This window comes from Triplophysa rosa, linkage group LG11 (assembly GCF_024868665.1).
Source record: "Triplophysa rosa linkage group LG11, Trosa_1v2, whole genome shotgun sequence".
Taxonomy (NCBI): Eukaryota; Metazoa; Chordata; class Actinopteri; order Cypriniformes; family Nemacheilidae; genus Triplophysa; species Triplophysa rosa.
The window spans coordinates 12,722,974-12,747,674 of record NC_079900.1 but is presented as its reverse complement, the minus strand read 5'-3'; the positions used below and the strand labels follow the sequence as shown (position 1 = coordinate 12,747,674).

At 41.2% G+C, this 24,701-nt stretch overlaps 1 protein-coding gene across 2 annotated transcripts; it reads right to left on the bottom strand.

Annotated features, from left to right (window-relative positions):
• Window positions 1-1,891: 1,891 nt before the first annotated feature.
• On the bottom strand, window positions 1,892-23,939 carry setd1a (SET domain containing 1A, histone lysine methyltransferase). Of its 2 annotated transcripts, XM_057345602.1 has the most exons (21): window positions 23,868-23,939; window positions 22,823-22,967; window positions 22,619-22,717; window positions 22,224-22,494; window positions 21,683-21,807; window positions 20,800-21,050; window positions 19,011-20,706; window positions 16,701-17,696; window positions 16,443-16,613; window positions 16,218-16,305; window positions 15,915-16,078; window positions 12,449-12,488; window positions 11,541-11,742; window positions 11,413-11,456; window positions 9,975-11,311; window positions 8,625-9,009; window positions 8,155-8,339; window positions 7,914-8,024; window positions 5,360-5,479; window positions 4,383-4,520; window positions 1,892-3,780 (listed from the first exon to the last, which is right to left on the bottom strand). In XM_057345602.1, the coding sequence occupies exons 2-21, from the start codon at window positions 22,958-22,960 to the stop codon at window positions 3,607-3,609; spliced, it is 6,735 nt and encodes a 2,244-aa protein (XP_057201585.1). In that variant the 5' UTR covers window positions 22,961-22,967; window positions 23,868-23,939; the 3' UTR covers window positions 1,892-3,606. The 2 variants fall into 2 exon arrangements, with proteins under 2 accessions (XP_057201585.1, XP_057201584.1); XM_057345601.1 differs by lacking the exons at window positions 1,892-3,780; window positions 4,383-4,520; window positions 5,360-5,479; window positions 23,868-23,939 and adding an exon at window positions 23,573-23,690 and having other exon boundaries at window positions 7,745-8,024.
• Window positions 23,940-24,701: the final 762 nt, after the last annotated feature.

The window sequence follows — 24,701 nt, the reverse complement described above, 5'->3', positions numbered from 1 at the left end:
ATCAAGACATCAGATTATAAATGTAACAACCCTGTTGATAAAAACAAAATAATCCCAAAAGAAACCATCACAGAAATGAATGATTTCCATTAATATACCATTATAAACCATTAGCTTTTCGCATAAGACCATAACAAAATTTTAGTGTTTTGGGCATTATTCCAAAACCGGAATAATCCAAGACCGACTCGTTTAGTAGGACTATACTCCCAATATTTCAGCACAGTTTAATTCCACAATAAGACATTTCTTACACTTTAAGCGTGACAGAGAAGCAGTCAAGAATGTGGGTAGGGGAAAAGGAGGTCCGAGGCTTCAGTGGGTTCGTCAGGTAGGCATCCTCTGTGTTTGGGGAAATATAATTATAAATACATAATATATTTATAGGCTAATTAACTTATATGATCTACCTGTTTCTAAATATGACGTAGAGGTAATTGCTACTGCTTCCTGAGAGGACGTTTGCCTACTTTGTAGATATTAAGCTTTTGTGCAGCCTTGCACTGCGCAGGACCTATGAGTCTACATGGCCGCTCAAGCGCGCAGCTTCGGACGGAACACAGCCCTGCGTCAATTTGCGATCGAGTTCCGAAGGTTGGGGTTACGGGGAACCATCGCGCCCCACCTGCAGTACCTCTGTGCCTCCCCGGGGGCGCTACCCCCTGGTTAAGAACCAGTGAAACATTCTTCCCAACTCAGTCCGGTCAACCACATCTTTCACAACATTCAAAAAAACTACTTAAAACACATCTCTTCTGTGAATACTTGACAGGCAAATGAAAAAAAATAACACTAAACCTTTCTCTTTCTCTCAACAGGTATTGTTCCGGCTTTTGTGTAAACTTGGAACTTGGTATTAGCACTTATTGTATTATTGCCCCTGTATGACATAAAGCTTTATTGCTCCATGAACTCTGTAAGTCGCTTTGAATAAAAGCATCTGCTAAATGACTACGGCCCAGTTTCACAGACAAGGCTTAAGGCTAGTCTCAGACTAAAATGAATGTGTGACATGTCTTAACTGAATATAACTTGCCCAGAAATAACTTAAACTATATCAGTGCCATTGTTTTGTCTCAAGATGCACACCAGTAATGTATTCTTCGAAGGCATTTTTATAAAAGCGACATAAATATCTTAATTCAACTAAGGGATAGTCCAGGCTTAAGCTATAAACCGTGTCTGTGAAACAGGGCCTAAATGTAAAATGTCTAGAAAATGCTTATCCAGAGTGACTACAGGGCATTTAAGGTCCTAGGGGTGCCACAATGTACCGGTATGGATGAAAATAACTGATATAAACATGATTATCCATATACTGTTAATATTTCACATATGATTTTATGGTAAATAATTAATCACCCATTTGCAATTTTGCCTTGGGAGTCATGATGGTTACAAATTCTCTTCTCTGCCTCCCTACACTCATACTTTGAGTTCGATTTAAAATAAAAATAAAAAACCTAATGGACTGATAGCATCATTATCAAATTAACAGAAATCCCGATGATTTCACTGTTACTGTGAATTTTATTGGCCATGTTGATTGTGTAGTAAAAATGTGATCACGTGACAGTCCTACAATGGCCTATACACTGAAATAATAAATGCGTTTCCTGTGAATTGAAAACAACTTATAAAAAGACAAAGACCAGTGATTGTTCGTTGAGTAGTGACATTTCAGTAGGAAAAACAAGCGCAATCACTGTCCCTGTCTAAACGTGCATTAGTGCAACAGCTTGATACGTAGGTCATATTTCAGACAACATCATTGCAGTGTGACATACATCTGTTTAAAGGGTACGGAAATTACCTGTCACCTGAAAACACACCTGCAGCCTTTATACAGAGTGAAAAAACTCAGCAATGTATTTTTTTAAAAATATTTTAATGCACCATTAATAAAGGTTCCAACGCATTAATACAAGAGAAATATTGCAAATAATATTAAAACTTTAAACCAAATTAAAAGAAATAAAACAACATAAACGAACAAAAAAAACATAAGATAACTGAATGATAGGTATGTACAATTATTTTCTTGCAATGGGAAGTAGGAAAAAGATGAACATATTTACAGACTACCAGTGTGTTTCTACGAGAAACAAACACCTCTACAATATTTACACGCAATTCTTTTAACTTTTTTTGTCCTTTTTGTACATTTTGTATGGTTATGCTTCTGCGGATCAGTTTTTACAGAAAGACTGTGATAAATCTACATATTTTACACATTTTCCTCTCAAAGGAACAGAATGCTGGCAACGCCCAAAGTACAAAGTGAAAAATGAGAAGGTATATGAGGCATGTCAACTTCACAGACATTTACTGGAAAAGTGGAGGGGGAGAGAGACAACTGATAATATGAGGACAGATAAACAGACACCACCCTTGCTTTACTCTCTTGAGGGGATATTAATATTATGTTGGAATATGCACATCCAATGCAGCTTGCAAGTCCAGGAGTGCTTAAGATCAAAACCTGCACTGTTCTTCCTCAATCCTAATACACAAGCTTCACGTTCAGTGGTCCAAAAACATCAACGCAGAAGGAAAAACTCACTGACTTCAACTTTTATCTTCTTTTTCAGAAGTGTGCTTAGCTTTAGCACACAACATATATCCTCTTTATATTGCTAAAAACAACTGATGAAACTTACCGAAAATATGTTTAACTTAATGATAGGTGTATTAAAACAATAACACAACATGGTAAGGAACAACATAACCTCTAGAATGACTGTTGTTACAGTGTACAGAAATTGTATGAACTTATTTATAAAAAATAAAATATCCATGTACAATGTAACAACAGAGCTTACTAAAGTTTGTTACAGATAACCAACAAGTTGGTAAGAGGGACATCTCAAACAAACATTTTTCAGTCCCATTCAGTTCAAAGAACGTGTGCGCCAAAACAGCTCCATATGAAAAGGCAGGGGTGATTCTACACAGTTATTTCAGTTAATTGACTGGCAAACTCTCACACTTTTTAACTGACTGTAATAAATATACTTCAATAACTAAAACTAGTACTCTCGCTTTTTACCGGGGCGTAGTACTACAAAAAGTCCTAAATGCATGTCTTTAAAACGTTCCCCTTGATTTAAAAAAATCAAAAGAAAAAGCACCCAGCACTTTAAGGGTGTCTGCAATGGTCAAATGTTGTGTATACATGAGCAGAATATTTTTCTGTGCAGTTAGTTTACGGCTTATCAGCTAGACTTCACAATACAGACCTTGGCCAAAACAAAATACCACATACAGCTGCAAAGGGAGGAATACATTCAATCAGGGCCGGGTCAGGGAAAGAAAACTAATTCTGATGTGCAACTTAAGATGCTGCGGCAGTGCTGAGATTAAGATGACCCTGGGTTGTGTTTACATCTAAACATCCAAACATCTATTTTTGTGCGAGAGGGTGTCAACTAGCCAAATGTTCTCAGGGTGTGTCTGTGCCCTCATCTGTTATCGAGGATAAACTTTTTCATTTTACTGCAAGTTCCTCCATTACGTGTCACGCACATCTGTTGCTCTGAGAAAAGCAGCTTATAGGCCAAGAAAACTTGCAAGTGATTTATTAGGGGAAGGACCTGGAAACTTGCTTTAATTAAGGGTTCCTCTGCAGTTTTCCGTCCCACACAGACAGGGAATTTTGTTCTCTTCGATGGGGAACTTGTAGTCGTACGTGATCTCCTCATTCACACCAATCGGCTGCTTGGAGTATATGACTATCTTCTTCTGGGACTCGATGGTGATCACTTTGGCATAGCAGTTGGGCTATGAGAGAATAACATAAAACCATGAATAAGGCAGAAAGCGTTACCTTCCCCAAAGGCACAGCTGTGGGTTTCTGTACCATGCAATACATTTGATGATTTGCCTGCGTTTCATTGTTCGGCCTCATAGCTCTATGGGGTACATACTCAATCTAAAAAAATGAGCTCATTATACACCTACAGCTGCTGGAGGGAATGTTGGGCATGATGATTTCATAAATTCCATTCACAGATGGAACGAGAACAACACACATCTTATCCTTTAACTTTTAGAAACAAAATCGCCAAGACTTCTTAAAACAGTCTGCCAGCTAAAGGGCAGGACGACTGGCAGTGAATGAAAATTTCAGTGACATGACTGAAATAAAATACTAGAAACTTTGGCATAAATCACAAATACATTGGCAAAAATACATTTAACATTTGTGGCGTTGATCAAACAACAACCACTGAGCCTGACTCACTGATCTCACTTAACTTAAAGACAATCTTTGGTTTCATTGCAGTGTTGATCTATGGTGTATTTACATATTTGTGTCTAGTACCATTAGTTTACATTGGGAGTGGCACAGAGAGATATCCAAATATGCATGTGTTACTTACTGTGCAGCAGTGGTTAATAAATCGAGCCAAGTTGCCACACTTTGTGGCATCAATAATAGTGTCATGGTCGACACGGAATAGATAGCTGCTCCCGATGCCTTCCTGGGCGTAGCGCTTCTCCCGATTATCAGCCACCATCTGAAAACAAGCATACTACTTATTAACATCAACGCATCAGGTGATTCAGATTTATTTCTAGTGCTTTTCACATCTTTGCATTGTTGCAAGAGAGGTGCATAGAAAACACAGTGTCCAACAAACAGACACAAGAACACGTTGCATAGAAATAAGATGCCAAGAAATAATAAAAAACAGGCGAATGATAAAAATGATCTCATAGAACACACTGTATTACTGCAAATCTTATATATGATGTAAATTAGCCATATTATCTGTATAAATGTTTTTTTAAACGTATCATGCATGTATGTCAAATTTGACACAAAATTTACATTACCAATAGTAACTGTAAAAATAATTATCTGTGGGATTGTAAAACGTGTTATCATATTTAGTGAATGCTTAACTAGCATATCCATACGTACCAAGTGTCATTACTTTATGTAAGAGCAAAGTTTGCCTACATGACATAGGACAAAATTATACCTCTCATCAAACTAAATGTCCTGTGTCATATGACAATTTGTTTTATTATTTTGTAATTGTGTGATGCGTCTGAATTATTCTTTGTTTGTTGGCAATTTCCCTTCAGGGATTAATGAAGTAAGTCACATTAAACCATCAGACATGTGATGCCGTCTTGCATAAAAATGGGCAAAAAATTATTTTGTATTACTATTATGAATTTTTGTTTTTATAACTTAAGATCCAACAACTGTTTACATTCTACAATAGATCAATCATATAGTAACAGTTGAACCTAATCACACCATCAATTTTCTGTTATCAATAATTGATAAGATGAACCTTTAGCACAGAATCCCCAATGAAAGCTAAACCATTAGCTTGTGGCTTACCTGTCTGATATTCTGTCCCACATATTCAATGACCATCTCATCTGCAGCAATGGGCTCCATGGCAAACAGGCCCCATTCGTGAATGCGGCTACGGCCGAACCTCAGCTGCTTCTTACGGAACTGCAGGAAGATGACAAAATACCCAAACATTCTTTTCATTGACATTACATTTGCAGACAATTTATTTAAAGCAACATTTTGTCAATAATTGCAATCTACAAGGCCATGTTTACAAAAATGACGACTGCTTAAGCTAGGAAAAGATGAACAACATATAGAACAGTCATTTTATTGATATATAGAAAGAGAGTAAGGTTGTTGAAACGCTGACAGTCAGATAACTAACCCCTTTTCAGAAAAAAAAGGATTAAACTTTTACTTTCTATACATCCACTTACTGTAAACCCATAAGGCTTCTTACTGCTTCTAAGCTATCACTGACCACTTTATAACGGCAGGGCTATACTTTTGTGAAATATTAAAGAAAAAGCTCTTCATGTGGGATGAAAGGTGAAGAGTATTAACAGACTAGAGTAAAAGGCAAGGCCACTTTAATAAAAGTACAGATAAGGTACACAGTCATGTCAATGAACTGAGGAACATTACCTTAAGCTGGTTAAGTTTCAACAGGTCTGAGTCCATTACTGCTGGAGTGCCGATAGCGCTGAGAAGACGCCGCTGCTCTGAACGCCTCTCAGACAGCAGACGGTTGGAGCCCTGTGGCAGAAACGTGGGTGTTTAGATGTGTACAAACCTATTGACATAAACTTGACATGGACATGCTAAACATATTCAAATTAATTTCTATTATATAGTATACAATTGTGACAACTAAATGTGAGCCTACAGCAGTATCGTAGTCGCCAATTTCCTGTACTGTCACTGGCTGATCTAGCAGACGGTGGAGATAGACGTCTTTCTCCTTGCGGCTGATGGCGTAGTATCCCTCACTGCGAGCACAGCCTGTAACATGTTCTCTTAGCTGTCCATCTGGTGTCTTTTTCTTCCGCCGAGGGTTTGGGATGTTGGTGAGTGCAGGCGAGAGGTTAAGGATCAAAGCTCAGTGGAAAACCGGATATGATTAGAGTCTTCTATTTTTTTTAAACATCCCTCTAAACAGAAGCTTTAAAAAAGCAAAAAACTATCCTTAACTATCCAAATATTTAATGATCTACACAAATATTGCTCAGGCTTAATGTAAACACAAACAGAGCAGCTAATAGAACCATCACACCTTCTTTGCAGTGGAATAAACTTTCAACCTCCACTCAACCCATTAACCAATGCACTCTCATTCTTAAGCAGCAGAAAGGATATTGGTATGAGGGACCCAGTGTGTGTCATTGAGCCAGTCGGTTCCACGGTCATCTTGTAGCAGTTTCTCATAGGTGCACATCAGAAGCCTCATATCTTCCTGATCCAGGCCTGTGTTCCAAATGTCATACAAGATGGTCATCTGCTCGAACTCGCTGCGATTCTTAAACGAGGGACGAGGCGCGGGTGCAGGCTCCAGGGTGTGTTTGGATCGGCGCTGGTTTGAGGGGATCACTCCAGCCTCCTGTAGAAAGAGCCGCTCGCTCTTTCTAACCTCTTCCTTTTCAAGCTCCAGAGATCTGTCCAAGCCAAACTCTGAGTCGCCCGAGTCGGAGCTGGAAAGCTCACCAGACTCCAGTTGCTCGACATCCACATCTTCTTCAAACTCCTGGCAATAGAGTAAACGTGAGGAAAAATAAACAATATGGATACAATAAACAAGAAAAGGGTGTTTTGACACTATTTGGCAAACTTTCCAGTATTACAAAAGCTGAGGAAAGCGGTTTGTGAGGTTTAGTGAGTTCAAAGACAGACTGTTACATTGCAACAGCTGGAACTTTCAAAAGGATAATACAGTATGAAGAAATAACTGCAACATTGTCACTTCAACTCACCAACATTTATTAAGACATTTCAACCTGTTTACAGTAACTCATTTTAACAACATTTTAAATAGTAAGATGAACGTCAAGTTGATTTGAATTAAAAATGTTTTTACAGTGTACCTAAAATTAAAGCACAAATTTAAACCACACCAACGTTCTTGAGGTTTCTGGAACAATTACATGGCAATGACAGTAACCAAGGCTTAAAGGGACAGTTCACCCAAAAATAAAAATTCTGTCATCATTTACTCACCCACCCTCACATTGTTCAAATTCTGTATACATTTCTTTGTTCTGCTGAACACGGAGGAAGACATTTGTAGGAANATAGAAAGAGAGTAAGGTTGTTGAAACGCTGACAGTCAGATAACTAACCCCTTTTCAGAAAAAAAAGGATTAAACTTTTACTTTCTATACATCCACTTACTGTAAACCCATAAGGCTTCTTACTGCTTCTAAGCTATCACTGACCACTTTATAACGGCAGGGCTATACTTTTGTGAAATATTAAAGAAAAAGCTCTTCATGTGGGATGAAAGGTGAAGAGTATTAACAGACTAGAGTAAAAGGCAAGGCCACTTTAATAAAAGTACAGATAAGGTACACAGTCATGTCAATGAACTGAGGAACATTACCTTAAGCTGGTTAAGTTTCAACAGGTCTGAGTCCATTACTGCTGGAGTGCCGATAGCGCTGAGAAGACGCCGCTGCTCTGAACGCCTCTCAGACAGCAGACGGTTGGAGCCCTGTGGCAGAAAAGTGGGTGTTTAGATGTGTACAAACCTATTGACATAAACTTGACATGGACATGCTAAACATATTCAAATTAATTTCTATTATATAGTATACAATTGTGACAACTAAATGTGAGCCTACAGCAGTATCGTAGTCGCCAATTTCCTGTACTGTCACTGGCTGATCTAGCAGACGGTGGAGATAGACGTCTTTCTCCTTGCGGCTGATGGCGTAGTATCCCTCACTGCGAGCACAGCCTGTAACATGTTCTCTTAGCTGTCCATCTGGTGTCTTTTTCTTCCGCCGAGGGTTTGGGATGTTGGTGAGTGCAGGCGAGAGGTTAAGGATCAAAGCTCAGTGGAAAACCGGATATGATTAGAGTCTTCTATTTTTTTTAAACATCCCTCTAAACAGAAGCTTTAAAAAAGCAAAAAACTATCCTTAACTATCCAAATATTTAATGATCTACACAAATATTGCTCAGGTTTAATGTAAACACAAACAGAGCAGCTAATAGAACCATCACACCTTCTTTGCAGTGGAATAAACTTTCAACCTCCACTCAACCCATTAACCAATGCACTCTCATTCTTAAGCAGCAGAAAGGATATTGGTATGAGGGACCCAGTGTGTGTCATTGAGCCAGTCGGTTCCACGGTCATCTTGTAGCAGTTTCTCATAGGTGCACATCAGAAGCCTCATATCTTCCTGATCCAGGCCTGTGTTCCAAATGTCATACAAGATGGTCATCTGCTCGAACTCGCTGCGATTCTTAAACGAGGGACGAGGCGCGGGTGCAGGCTCCAGGGTGTGTTTGGATCGGCGCTGGTTTGAGGGGATCACTCCAGCCTCCTGTAGAAAGAGCCGCTCGCTCTTTCTAACCTCTTCCTTTTCAAGCTCCAGAGATCTGTCCAAGCCAAACTCTGAGTCGCCCGAGTCGGAGCTGGAAAGCTCACCAGACTCCAGTTGCTCGACATCCACATCTTCTTCAAACTCCTGGCAATAGAGTAAACATGAGGAAAAATAAACAATATGGATACAATAAACAAGAAAAGGGTGTTTTGACACTATTTGGCAAACTTTCCAGTATTACAAATGCTGAGGAAAGCGGTTTGTGAGGTTTAGTGAGTTCAAAGACAGACTGTTACATTGCAACAGCAGGAACTTTCAAAAGGATAATACAGTATGAAGAAATAACTGCAACATTGTCACTTCAACTCACCAACATTTATTAAGACATTTCAACCTGTTTACAGTAACTCATTTTAACAACATTTTAAATAGTAAGATGAACGTCAAGTTGATTTGAATTAAAAATGTTTTTACAGTGTACCTAAAATTAAAGCACAAATTTAAACCACACCAACGTTCTTGAGGTTTCTGGAACAATTACATGGCAATGACAGTAACCAAGGCTTAAAGGGACAGTTCACCCAAAAATAAAAATTCTGTCATCATTTACTCACCCACCCTCACATTGTTCAAATTCTGTATACATTTCTTTGTTCTGCTGAACACGGAGGAAGACATTTGTAGGAATGCGTGTAATCAAACAGTTCTTGGCCACCATTGACTACCACAGTAGGAAAAATTGCTTTATATATTTCTTTGTTCTGTTGAACACAAAAGAAGATATTTTGAAGAATATAGGACAGCAAACAGTTTTGGGGCACTTTTGACTACCATTGTAATTTTCCATAAAATGGTAGTCAATGGTGGCCAAGAACTCATTGGTTACAAGCATTCTTCTAAATATCTTCCTCCGTGTTCATCAGAACAAAGACATTTATACAGATTTGGAACAATTTGAGGGTGAGTAAATGATGACAGAATTTTACATTTTGGGTGAACTATCCCTTCAAGTCCATTTTCGAGCAAATAGTTATTCATTTTTAACACCATAACAGCACTAAAATCACAGGCAAAAAGTTCTCAAAAGATAAGCAGAAAGAACTACAAACCTCTAACTTCCGTTTCCTCTGTTTCTTGACCGGTTTCTCTTTTTGTTTTTTGATGGCCTGAAGGTCCTCATTCTCTTTGTCCTTCCTACTCCTCTTTTTGCTCTTGCCTTTCCCCCGCTCCACCACTTCCAGCTCCCTATTAACTGATCCTTTCCTCTTGTGATGAGGGACTAGAGACTTCAACTGCGCCTCAGCAGTGTCCCGGGATTCGCACACCACTCCGGCAAGATCTCCATACAGGCCTGGAGCCCCTGCCCTGCCTGCAAGAGCTTCTCCAATGACCTCCTCTGGAGCTTCCTGGACACCATGCTGATTGAGGTCTGCAGGAAGCAGGACAGTTGGGTCCTGTTTCGATCTTTTCTGAGGAGAGGTGAGAAGTGGGACAGTTTTTGAATAGTTGTGTTCCTGCAGGACAAACAGACCCTCTGGATCCAGGAGTGGTTGGCGTAGGTGAGGGGAGAACATATCTCCCTCTTCCTCCTCCAGCTTGTGCTCCTCTGCCTCATCTGAGGTCTCCGTTTCTTCCGAATCGATATCTGCCTCGGGGTCCATCTTCAGTGCTACATCGGCCAGCACGGACAGGTCAGGTTTAGAGACAGAGGCCAACTGCAACAGGCTGGACACTCCCAGCTGCTCCCTGAGTTTCAGCCGCTGCTCCAACTCCTCCTCATCCTCCCCGCCTTCCTCTTCCCGCAGAGCAGGGTGCAGGGAGGGGGAAGGAGAAACCAACTGGCTGAGCGTCCGAGGGCGGCCACGTTGGCGACCCTTTTGAGCCATTGGAACAGGGATGGGGTCCTCGTAGGCTATTTTGACCAATGAGGCATGGTCCAGAGGGAGGTTCTGGACAGTGAGACAGACAGGTGTTGGAGGGGTTCTGGGTGAGTCTTTGCCCGCCGCACGTTTGGAGGAATTTTTACCGGAGGGAGTCGGAGAGAGAGCTGGACCCTTTTTGGGCTCATCAGGCCGCAGGGAACGTACAGGTGGAGGGACGGTGAGAACGGTGGAAGGGGAGGCAGGGGAGGCAAGGGCGCTGCCCTCGCTGGGACGAGAAGCAAATGGGAGGAGCATGGGGAGAGGCTTGGAGGAGGCCAGCAGGGCAATGGTTGGGCTTCCAGGAGTAGCTGAAGATGGAAGATCTGGAGCTTGAGACTGTAAGGCAGGAGTTGAAGATGGAGAGGGAGCAGATGACGGCAAAACAGAAGGCTTGACCTCGTTTTCTTCCACTGAAAAAGAAACCGTCTTGCGACGTTTCTTTAGCGGTGGGAGGAGGAGAATGGGAGAGGAAGGACGGGGATATGGTGAAGATGGAGGCAGGGTTGGAGCTATTTTTTCTTCTTCTAGTAAACGCAAAGAGAATAATATTAAAACACAAAATGTAAATCAAGATTTATAACATGCATTTAACAAGATTTTTTGAAAACAGTGATTTTTAACCGACCTGGCTTGACGGTCACTGATGATTGGTCGAGGCTTGCTTTGTCCCTGTAAGAGATATAACCATTAGTGATGTCAACATGTCCATCCAACAGTTGCACCTTTATTCACCGTTAATCTAGAAAGACATACCTTTCATCTTTGTCTGCATCCACAGCCACACTGTCCATTGTAGACTCATCCATTGTGTCCAATGACTCACTCTCTGCTCCCTGCTCACCTTCCTCTTCATCTTCCTCATCCGAAGAAGAGGACGATGAAGAGGAGGATGATGAGCTCTCAGAGGAGGAGGAAGAAATGCTCTCGTCATCACTGTCTGCACTAAGGGCTTCGTCTAAGTGCACAAGCAAAATAGAAAAGAACATTTTATACCTGCAGGTTAAAAACACATTGACCATTATATGATTTAAAAAAACACAAAGATGAAGGTAAAAAAAGTGACTACACAGACACAGAGCTGCTATCTGCATCCTAATAGTCTTTTGGAATCAGACTAAAGAAATCATAAGACTGGGGCTGTGTCTGAAATAGCCCCCTATACCCTAATATAGTGCACTATTTGAGGGGACATCATTTTCTGTGGTTTCCGAATTTATAGTGGAAATGATTGAGTGCACTCATTCAATCCCATAATGCATCGTAAAAACAAGTGTACAACCAATGTACACTCAAGGCTAGCTGCTAGCCATCTAGTGACGCTCACACTGAATGAATTTCTGAGTCTCTACAGATGGCACCCGCAGCGCTTCCCGCGTGTGCAAATTCACTCACTCATTTCCATTCGCTTCTTCAAGTGGACTATATTATTGAACTAAGCTAGGGAATAGTGAACGTGTATAGGGGGCCATTTTGGACACAGCCTTTGTTTTACTAGAATATATTTGCATGCTAGTTTTTAAAATGGGGTACATACAGGATTTGCTACTGTTTACTCTTTAATGTAAACGAAACCTAGATTTAGTTTTGCTTACACTTAATACAAACAGTCTCTATAGTGCGCACTGCAAACACAAGCTCGAAAGAAAATTAAGATTTGTTACCATCTGACTCATCCACTTTGTCACTGTCTTCATCGTCCTCCTGACAATAAAACAAAACAGTTAACAACACTTAGAATAGGTACAATACCATGTCCAGACCCATCTGTTAGGAGCAGACATGTTCACAAGTCTCTGAGGTCCAAGTCAAGTCTCAAGTCATTGAGGTGGAGTCCAAGTCACATCTCAAGTCTCTGTTCTATTTTTAGCAAGTTATTCTCTCAGTTATTGTAATTCACAGTGTATGAAGCGAAATCAGTTTTGAAATATTTCAACTAATTAACTCTACAGACAATGTCTTGGGTATTCAAACCAGTGCTTCGAACCAGTGCTGATGCTGGTGCGATAAACACAGGCTTTTTCTTTTTAGTAGGTCTTTGTGCCACATTTATCGGTGCAAAATCAAAATTCATTGTATGTGCAATAATGATGTACTAATATGAACTATTTTGCTGTAATCTAGGCCAAATTAAGTAATGTAATGAATTGCATGATGTGTTATTTGATGTTTCAAACAAAGATTTAACTGTTTTAAATAATTTACTTGACCTAAGAATGACATTAAACCAGGTCATTACCTTTATTTTTCAGAAAAGTTCAGTAATTACTGGATATGCATTGTTGCAACACAGAGAATATTAGACAATGAACGCATGTACTAGTTCATTCAATCTCATTTGAATCTCATATGACTCGTTCAGTAGGGCGTATTCATTAAGTACATTCAACCAATGAACACACCTCACACTGAAGCGCTATTGGCTCATGGCATGCCTCTTTGAAGAACAGAGCTGCACTCTTTGCTTGAGACTGAATGAGAAATATCTTTCAAAAAGAAATACTACAGAAACTGTCTTACATTTCTTCAATCATGCAAACATGTTACATACTTGCTTTGATCTTTAGCATGTCATTCAATATTTTAATATACAATACGACTTACTTCATCACTTCTTTTGGCGTAACTGTTACTTAATGTTGTATTTCACGTTATGCAGCAGCTGGCATTAGCGGATAAGTTAACATTGGCATATAAAATGTTCGTGCTTGCCTTTGTAATAGTGGTGGGCGATACTGTAAAATTTAGTATCGATCCGATACCAAGTAGATGCAGGGCCAGTATTGCCGATTTCGATACCGATAGCAATACTTTTTACTTTTAAAAAGCATTCACTTGAACTTACATTTACTTTCCTGTTAATGAAATGTCATGATTTATCAGATGAATGCATCATTAATATGCTAAATCTGAATACATTTTCATGACCACTAAAATATTTTGTGATTTGTGCTCTTAATGTGCCTGTAGGCTAATTAATCATGTAGATGTTAAAACACGGGACATATTTTAAACCAAATAAATCTATTTATTTAGTTATTTATTCATTCGTGTAATCGAATTTGCAAACATGAACTTTGCACCAAATTATTACTGGAAAATAGTAACAATAACAGATTAACAGAACAGAAAAACGATATATAACAAAACAATTTCTCATTATCCCAGTACTTCTCTAGCTTTAAAAAAAACCAAACTGCACAAAATTATTACTCAAGAACAAAGATTTTAAAACGGCTTTTCCGTTTTTGTTCAGTGTTGTGTTTAGACAAAATAATAGAACAAATTAACATGTTTCCCTTTCATTACACTTTTTTAAGTGAATTTATAAACAAAGTGCAAACACACTATTATTTAAGCACTTTATTTACTTTGTGTCTCAAACAATAAAGTACTTTCAATCTTTGGCTTTTTACCCCCAAAGGCCCACTGCCATACATCGCAGTTCGCAGTGTTTTTATTCACCGAGGTGAAAAACCTCCACACGATGCTCCTCTTCTTTTCGCCGGCTGCAGCAGCGTCTGCGTGCTTGCGCTTGAGTCACATGATAGCGGACTACAAAACACAGCAGGGCAGGGAGGAGCAACGTGTCCAAAACTAGATGTAGGGGAAATAGTTTTTCTTCGTTATACAATTATTAGCTACATTAGTAAATAAATAAAATCAGTAGTAAAAACTAAAAACACATTAGTATCGATATTTTTATGTTAGGATCGATCCTTTTCGATACAACCTCAGTATCGAAAGTATCGATACTTCAGGATCGATCCGCCCACCACTACTTTGTAATAAGTTTCAAGGTGACTCGCCTGCAGTCGCGCTTCAAGTTTGTGGTGCTTTACCGGCGATTGTGAAGGAAAATAAGACGCACTGTTAACCGCGTGGAGACGCAGAATACATGTCAGTGCTTCCTCTTCACCCAGAGACTTCTCTCTACCGTTTATATGAGATAAGCAGCACATGCGCGCAAGCTGATGTCCGCCATGTCGGACAAGAATATTTTCGTCGCGTTTTTATAAGTTAACGAAATTTTTTTTTTTTTACTTATTACAGTTTTCGGTATCACGCATTCATTTTTATTTTGTTATCGTCAGTGAAAACATGTCGTTAACGAATATTTTCGTTTCGTTTTTGTCAACGAAATGAATACTGATGTAAACTATATAAAGTTAATCATCCATATCTGCTGCACTTAAATGGTCTGGACAGGTGCTACTAAAGTAAGACTTGGCTACATTTTGTCGTTTATATAACTATACGATGAACCGTGTCCTCCAGATGCGTCGCGTGGACATGATAATGCTGACTTTGTGTGTTTAGAGATGAATCGTTGTGACATTTGCTGCAGAACATAATGGATTGGGAATGAATAGACAAATGTGTTATATGATGCTATCATGTGGGGAAGTAAAGGAAGAATGTGAATGAAATGTTCCAACAAAATGACTTTTTTACGAGTCTCATGAGTCCAAGTCAAGTATCGAGTCAGCTGTCCACGAGTCCAAGTCAAATCGCAAGTCTCTGTTTTTGCGACTTAAGTGTGACTCGAGTCTCCATCTCTGGTTAGGAGGTACGGGAATCCTTTACAATAACACCCAAAAGAACTTCAGAAATGCTGCCATCTAGCGATTACCTAAAACAATTACAATTGACTCCTAAAATAAAATACATTTTTATACATGTATGAAAAAACTCAAGCAACACATCTACTAATTAATATAGCATATTTAGCATTCCTAGGTTAAAATGTATTTCAATACAGAATACAAAGGGGATACAAAGAGGAAGAGTAGTTTAAATATAATGTTATGTAGAACTCAAATATGTATATTGGAAATTGTTTTCCTACATTAATTTCCTGAAATTCCTTCTGACCAAGATTATTTTACCTAATAAATCCTAACCGCCCCAGGCCCTGTGATGGAGGCCACTCATTTCCTTTATAGTACAGCCTGCTCATTGGGCCTGGGGAAAAGGAGACGCTCATAAAAAAAGGCCCCAACCCTGAGAAATTCAACATTGGCCCTGATCACATTATTCAATCAAACAGCATTATAAAAAATCTAGTTATTATTCTGATCAATAGCAGTAATCAGACAACAGGTTAACATGTAACCCATACAAACAAACCTTCTCAGAAGAGGAACCATCTGAAGTTTCTTCTCCCTCGCTGTCCAGGTCGTATGATTTACGGGCCTTGGCTCTTCTTCTTCTCTGGGCTGCTGCTCTTTCCGCTGCACGCCTCTCTTCTGTTCTTCCTGTAGAAGTGTCTGCAGATTTCCCCTGATAGGAATCTGCCAGTGAGAGAGTACACAGTCAGGAGGAGTATATATAGAGAGGTTATAGAAGTACAATTGTGTAAACGTTAAGAAGAGAATGTCTTGCTGATGCATGCTATTAAATCGGTCTTAAAGCACTGAATTTCAGGCATACCTTCGTCTTCTTCATCAGGTGGAGTGGAAGGTCTAGCTCTCTTTAGCTCACCACCCTCTCCAAGCTCCAGAGGCTCCTTCCTTTTCACCTGAATCACACACATTTCTGATTAGCATTATAGACATTTGCTCACATAAATCTTTCGTTTAAAAAAAAAAAACAGTTTTAAAGTTGCTGTCTTCAGTGCAATCCTGGTCTATAAATGGTGGGAATAAAACCAAGCACCTTGAAAGAAGGCAAACGCAATGCCCCCCGCAGGGAGAAACCCTCCATGCCGCCACTCTTGGCCCAGTCAACCAGAGACATAAGCGGTTCTCGAGGTCGGTTGCTTGTCTTCTCTTCCTTCTTCTCTTCCTCACGCACCACTGACACTCCCCGCATAGCTGTCTGGAATGGCTGAGCAAACAAGAGAAATAAGCAGCACTATTAAACAATACAGAATTCAATTAATTCAATTGATAATAAATGAAACTCTAATGCTACCTTAGCTTTCCTCTCCTTGCGGTCCCACCACTCATCGAAAGTGCCAAAAGCGACGTTCTCCACCATCTTGCGATTAAGGTCCCTCTGCATGATGTTCTTCATCTCCTCAATCAAAGCTGCCAATACCTGCTGCACTACCGCCTCATACGGGTTGTGCCCCATAATGGCCATCTGGTCACCTGCTGTTCCATACACCTCTCCGTCAATGCCAGGCACCGTCCCAAAGGCAGGTGGAGGGTAGTTAGGGGTGAACTGCTGAGGCAGGAGGTGGTGAGGCCAGGGACTGTGGAGGGGCGGGATGGCGTGATGGTGAGAAGGCGGAAGCTGCGCGGCATGAGGGTCCGGGTAGGCGTACGGTAAGTGAGGAGGGATGTAGCGGTGGTCCTGGTCATAGTGGGTGACCACAGTCCCCTCTTGGTCCATGTACGGGTGATGCGGGTGGTGGGGAGGAGGTATAGAATGAAGGTGATACGAGGGAGGATATTCAGAGGTGGGCGGGACTTCTCCAGGGGGTACTGTAGTGCTGTTAGAAGAAGCCATTCGCATCTGGTGGAGACGGGTGAGCATGTGCGTCTGCATTTGAAATGACATTGGCGCCCCGCCGCTGTACTGGCTCATGAGCTCCATGGAGCTGGCGTAGTCGTACATGTGTTGCGGCAGGGGAGGGGGATACTCGGGGTGCAGCTCCATGTGAGGAAGCGGAGGGGGTATGCCGGGCGGTGGAGGGGGCTGCAGGGAGAAGCCAGGTGGAGGTGGAGGAGGGAGGTGGGGAGGATAAGACGGAATGGGTGGAGGTGGCATGGTGGTGCTAAAGTGCTGGCTGGTGTCGGGGGGAGGACTGGAAGAGGGATCTGGGGTTTGGGAAGGGAGAGCAGGTTGTGAGGAGGCGGCTGGTGATGAGGATGAAGACGCGGCCGGATGGGGTGTTGCTGTGGTGATGGCATTGTCATCTTCATCTGATATTTCCATATCCTCCCCAGAGGAGTGAGGGGATGGCTGAGAAGAGAGTGTGACGAATTATGTTAATAAGTTATATTTAGCTGACATTCAATAAAATATATGTAATGGCAAAAAACAAACACTTGAGGCAGAAAGTGGTTTAAATAAATATCAAAATTACATTAAAGTAAACATGAATAGCATTCACAACCATATTTTACTGCTGTGAGAAACAAAGCAGTTATAAAAAGCAAAGTGAAACTCAGATTTTGCCCATGTGGAATTTTGGATGCATACCAGAACTGAGAAAGAATGAATACAAGTTTTCAGCACATTGTGGAGAACTAATCCTCACAAGTCAAACCGCCAGCCCCTGCTTTGGAGGACATTTACTGGCACTTCAAGGTCACTCTTGAGAGCATTTATGTATTCCAATGTTAATGCTGCTTTTATCTTTAACATACAACAACTAGCCTAGCTATACAACTAGCCAGTGATGCAAGTTGTTGTTACATTTTGATGCACAAGGACCTGGAGGGTGAAGGTTCAAGCTGTGATCTGTAACTTTTTAGGTTAAAAATAAACAAATATAATTTTGGGGGCGGTTACATAAAGAGATCAGTGTTTAAAACTATTGCCTTATCTTACCCCAATTCACAACAGTAAGCTTATAATGATTTATAATTTGTGTGATCGAGTCAGCAAACAAAAACGACCTTGTTCCTTCATCAAAAGAGCGATCATCTGGGGAATGTCATGAAAGTCCTTACTCCGATTATATCTGGGAAATCAATTATTGTTAAAACCAAGAAAACTCAACCTGTGGTGAGCCTGCTTTCAAAAAGTGAAAGTGACAGAGTCTGCGCTAAAGGAAGAGGTAATACCGACAGTGTTTTTGAAAGGTGGCTCTGACATCTGAAAGGATGCAGTCAGTGATGGCTTTTTTCCACCATACATGTAAGATGTCACCAACTTGATTAATTTTAAAACGTTTTATGTTTTCATTTGGTCAGTACACCAGTGGAAGATATATTTGACTGCATATAAATGCAATTTGGCAATTACTCCGAACGCAACTTTAAGTCAATAGGGTAATTTTATGGGGTGGTTTTCAGGACAGGGCTTAAGTCTTAAATGTTAAAGGTGTCTTGATCGAAAACAACTTGCACTGACATGTCTTTAAATATATCAATACAATTATTTTGTCTGATGATGCACACAGTGATGTTTTTTTGTAAAGTATGTTTTTTTAAAATGACTTAAATATCCCAATTTAACTAAGACCTAGTCCTGGGTTAAGCTAATCCCTGTCTGGGAAACCGCATCAAATGTCATGTTGACTTTTAGCTTTTTTAAATGTGTAATGTTCACCTGTGCCTCTCCATTGTAGGTGGGTGGTGTATGTGCAGCCCTGTGGGGGTCAGATGTTATATGGTCCTCCTGAGAGGCAGGCATTTGGCCCTGAAGAGAGTCTGCCACTACTCCGTGGGCAGCAGGAGTGGAGGAGGCGACCTCTGGAGGCGTTTTCCTGCCTCCTCCACCACCTTGTCTTTTACCTCTGCTGCGGTGTCCATCTTTCTCTCGCTCTCCTTTTCTCCTCTGTTGCCCTCCATCCATCTCCCCTTGTCTTTTGTGGCCAGGCCGTCCTCCCTCCTCCGCTCTCACTTTGTTCTCTCCTCCCTCTGTAGTCCCATCTACTTTTCCTCTCTCTCCATCCTCCTTCTCATCGTCCTCATCGTCTGAGGCGAGGAAGGAAAACTTAGCCTTTTGTTCTTTCAGCAACATCTCAATACGCGAGTCCAAACTGCTGCTGTGGTGCATGAACGGCAGGCTCTCATTGGTTGAGTCTGGCTCTGGGGAGGAATCGCGTTGTGGGGGAGGCGGAGAGAGAGATGCTGTAGAGGAGGGGAGGTGGTGGGGCAGGGAGGTGGAGGAAGGAGAGGTAGAGGATGATGGGATGGAGGCGTGGGGAGGCGAGGAAGGGGGTGTGCGAGGAGGATGGGGTGGGGTGCTAGGATGGCGTTTTGGTTTGGTCCACTGTTCTTCTCGGACTGGGCTCTCATGGCCAAAATCAAGAGACCCGAGCGTTTCGGCCACGGCAGCTGCGATGACGGAGGCTGGCGGGAGAGGAGGAGGTGCAGGCGGAGGAGCAAGGGGTGTGCGAGTGCGATAGTCATTGTCCATACTCCCCATCCCAAAGCCCCTCTCACCTGCATCCTGTTGGGGACGGAAGGTTGGCGAAGGCTCCAACCGTGAGGACGAGGGTGTGTCGTAAGGGGACGGGTCTTTAGATGACGAGTATCCTCCATACGAGGAGGTGGCAGAAGGTGGAGAAAGACTATTGGACGAGTTTGAGTGACCTCCGTAACGTGGGTCGGAGTTGTTGGAGTAGTCTCCTTCCCGATCTCTCTCCCAGTCCCGATCTCTGCTGCTCCTCCGCCTGCTGGACCCACCTCCCCCGCTGCTGTGGTGATTGTGGGAGTGATGGTGGTTCCGATGCCTTCCGTGGTCTCCCGACCTGGAGCCTAAGCTGTCCCGACGGTACCCTCTGCCATCTCTGTCTTCCCGCCGGTCGGCATGATGGGAGTGGTGCGAATGGTACGATTTGGACGAGTTTGTATCTTGTTGGTAGTGGTAAGAGGAACGACGGGAACTTATTCCACCTCCGTAGCGGCCCCCTGAGTCTCTTTCCCGCTCTCTGTCTCTGTCCCGGTGTCCCCGCTCTCTGTCTCGCTCTCGCTCTCTATCAGAAACAGGAGGCGGTTCATATGGAGGGCCTGGAGGTGGCATGGGTGGATGTAATGGCATTTGCATCCCAGACCCTCCTACGGTGGGATATGGATAAGGAGGTTCATTAGGCCGGAAAGGTGCAGATGGAGGATATCCCGACCGACCCCTGAGATACATAGAGGGTTCTTGTGGAGGTGGAGCATGTAGATCATCAGGGTATCGAGGGGGCTTGAATCCTGATGATGAGGATACAGCTGAGGAAGAGCAGGAGGATGATGGAAGCATATCCTGTGGGGGATAGCTGCTGCTGAGTGGAGCGCTGTTATATCCACCATGTCTGTGCAAAAAAACCAAAGTGAATAAGTTCAAAACACTGAAAAGAAATTAAACAATTCTTCGCAGGGCATATTAGGTATATACTGAAACCAACCTGCCAACAGAGTAGCCCGAGTCCTGGGAGAAAGGGGTTCCGGAGCGAGGAGTGTAAGGAGTGCCCCCACCCTGTGAAGAAGCAGAGGAACCAGGTGTAAAGGGACCCCCCAGAGAGGATGGTGGGGTGTCTAGCCGCTGATCTCCAAACCCGGTGTCCACAGAACATGGGGTGGTGCTCCCAGAGTTGAGAGGGACAGAAACAGACGCTGCCATCTGGTCTGTCGAGAGCCTCCGCCGGATATCAGACGACTAATCATTTAGAGGGTAATGAACGAAAGTAGAATAAACAGTCTGATTAAAACAAAACTATTCCAGAAAAAACTGAACTGTGACCAATCCTTTCATTCACATTAACTTTATGAACAGCTATATACTGGGACTAAATCAAGACAAAGGATATAGGAAATGTAGTATGACCAATAAAATCCCTATAATTTTTTACTAGTTATGCTTGGCTACATGACAATGAATCTGTTATTATTTATATCACATAACATGGTTGCTGAACATACTGTTGAAACATAACATGACATAACTCTTATTCTAACCATTTAACAAAGCCAGCAGCCATAAGAGAAGCAATCCCTCCGATCTATTCAAACAAACAGCTATTATCACTATAGCTGAACATCTCATTAATGCACTGAGCCAAGACTGATAGACATTCATGTTCCACTCGTTATCATGACAATACCAAAGGGATTGAGTTTATAACTGTAATTTGCAGAAAAAACCTACAAGACAAATCAACATAAGAATGGCCGTCCCTCTCTGCAAGCGTGCCAAAGAATTTTGGCCGGTAAAGCATGGACTGTGTAGTGACATAGGAGAGCAAAGCATTCCTTCCACTGTAGTTCAGTAAGGTTTGTTTGTGTACTCACTGTGTCTGGTTGAGTTGGGGCTGGGGGCTGAAATTTTTCTGTGAGCGCTTTGCCTCCAGTCGGCACTGTCTGAGGGGTGTACGAGCCACTCACTATCAGGTCATAGTACTTCATTCTCTGTTGTCCTATAGAAACACACTATCATATTAATATACTGCATATAAAGATATTTATTCATAAAGCAATATTTGATATATTACAAAAACAATATTCCAAATTATTGAGATGAAAAGATTTTAAAGAAAGATCCAAATAACCAGACACAAAATAAGCAATTTTCTGTTATGAACTTGCAGCTGCATTTCTTGGAAAGAGAACACATTCTTTTTCTACTAATGTTTTTCACATCCACTCGAACACCATTGTAAGGCCATAATAAACTCACTAAGGAGCTTATTGCTTATAACCTTGAGCCCACAATTAAAAAACGGGAATAGACAATTGACCTAAATCAACACAATAATACATATCAATTAATATACAGGCCAACCAACATCTTGAATGATTTAACAAACTTACTTCAGATCACAGAGAAACGTACCTTTAATATCCAGCTGGACGTGGACAATGTTGCCCATGACAGATGTATTGTGCAGGTGCTTGACTGTGTCTTTTGCTCCTCTAGTGCTTGTGAAAAGGACACGGGCCAAGCCCAAGTGCTTTCTGGTCTTGGGATGAAACAGAATCTCCATTTCCTCAACCTCACCAAACTTAGCACACATCTCTGCCAGAAACGGCTCCTTGATGTTGTCATTCAGCCTTGCAAACGTCACTTCTTTAAGCGGAATGGGGCCTACATAATACTCATCCAGCTTTGGGGAAGAGAAGAACAAGGATTCAGGATAATACATAACATGCAAAACAAAACTTTGACATAACGCAGACAAGTTGTGAAATAGGAACCAAATTGACCTAATAGTTAAAACGAACACGTACCTTAAATTTGGGTACTGGTAGCGACAGCTCTGTGTGTCTGGACCAGATTCTGCGGGGTCTGGGATCACGCAAGTCCCCCACCGGTGGAAATCCTGAATCCTAATAAAAACACAAGACAGACATTAGATGCCAAATTTAAAGGTTAACACACGCTTTACATTTTCATGCTGTCCAACATGATTTTGTACAATAGAATGTCCATACCGGTATACTAAAGTGAACCCCATCGTATCTGTAGATCTTCTGAGTAACCCTTCGGAGAGCAGGGTCTTGTACTAGCTTATAGCTCTTCCATTGAAGACTGAGAGTTCGCTGAGTGTCCACCCCACTGTCCGGATCCATGCTATTACTGCAGAGACAGAAACGTTGTGCAGATGTTTACAGCACTCATGGCTCATGCATAAGTAGTAACTTTTTATTCATGACTTTCTTTTCATTGAACAACGAATTGAGCTGTCTCGCTAACAAACACTTCAGTTTAGAATAAAAACATAACTATAAGGTCAGAATGAAGTCGACACCACTTTCTTTAAAACCACAAAAAATGTAGGGGTTGTTTTCACACTACCATCTCTTTATTAAAATGCTGATCATTATTTAACTGTCAACCTGACAAGATGATCTAACGCCCCTTATATTAAGTTAGATAAAGAAGCTATATTATCTTAAAACGTTGTCACATGCAATACCGCAAAACCTAAAACACAACTCACTGCGTACTCTGACAGAATAATAAGTATACAACGTTGCATAATAACGAAATATATACTAAATGACATACTGGCTAGTAAAAATAACAACAAGCTAACATAATAAACATTGAAGCTACTAGCTTGTCACAGCGCGAGCTAGCTCCAGACCAACTTTAAAATTATGTGACAGCAAAGTACAGGACAAAGCCTATTACTTCTAACAACCCGTTTTACACTAATTTGAGAAACTTAAAGCAAATACTCTTCAATGATGTCCCATAACGGAGCGCGCGTCTTGAGGAGGTTTGCCCGCTTCGGCACACACAGCGGACGGCAGGTAGCTGGCTACAGCTAGGCCTGTAACGGACGGGGAAAACAGACAATCCTTACTTAAAATCTAGCTCCGTTTTTGTGTGTGCGCCCTAAAACTGGTCTAAAACAGCGTCGCTTGTATTCCGATGCACAATCGACGCATTATACGTCTTTATGTTCCAACAGAAAGCGCAATATACATAAAAGAATAACATAATACAGTGAGTGGCCATCGCGTAACTAACCTGTGAGCCTCGCCTGTCCGCCATCAGTCACTAGAAATAACACACCGTTGCATTGGGACTCGCACTTTCCACGTAATTCACAGCTATTTGCATTTACATGACATGCATTTAATGAAGTTGCATCAAATCGTAGAGATATTTTTTAGTAAAAATCAGACTATAAAAATACTTTAAGGCGAAGCTATTTTCTGACCTGTTGTCCTCAAAAGAACCTCAATGTATTTTTTAAACCTGTGTAAGCTTGACGTTTTTATGGCGAATCTGCCGTTTTAGTTAAATTGATGTCATACGGGTAGAAAGCCATGTTGTTGTAGCCGCGTGTCCTTAACACATTTATAACTCAAATAGAAAAGTATATTTAAACTCGTAACGATTAGAACATACTTATATTTACCTAAGTAAATAGGCGTATGACGACAAATTCAATACGAAGAGTGCAGGCGATGAATGATAACAAAAAGCGATTAAACGTACATAAGAAAAAACGTTAAGAAAATTAAACGTTAGAAAAAAATGTATGTAAAAGAAGTTGGACTGGCGCAACAATTATTTAAATGTATATCAGGAACATGTTCATTTGCATGTTTAATCTATATAAGCAGACATTAGCTTATTCATAACGTTTATACTTCGGGGGATTTAGGGTTAGAAAGCACGCATGCTCTTAATTAGTCTTACACTTATTTATTGTTGTTTTAATGAGAAACGTTATTTTATTTCATGTTTATCCATTATACTTCGTTGAACAGCAGGTGGTGCTGCATAAACGTGTCAGGTTAAAACTAGTCACTAAACAAAAATCTGCGGTGTCAGTATGTGCCATTATAACATGAA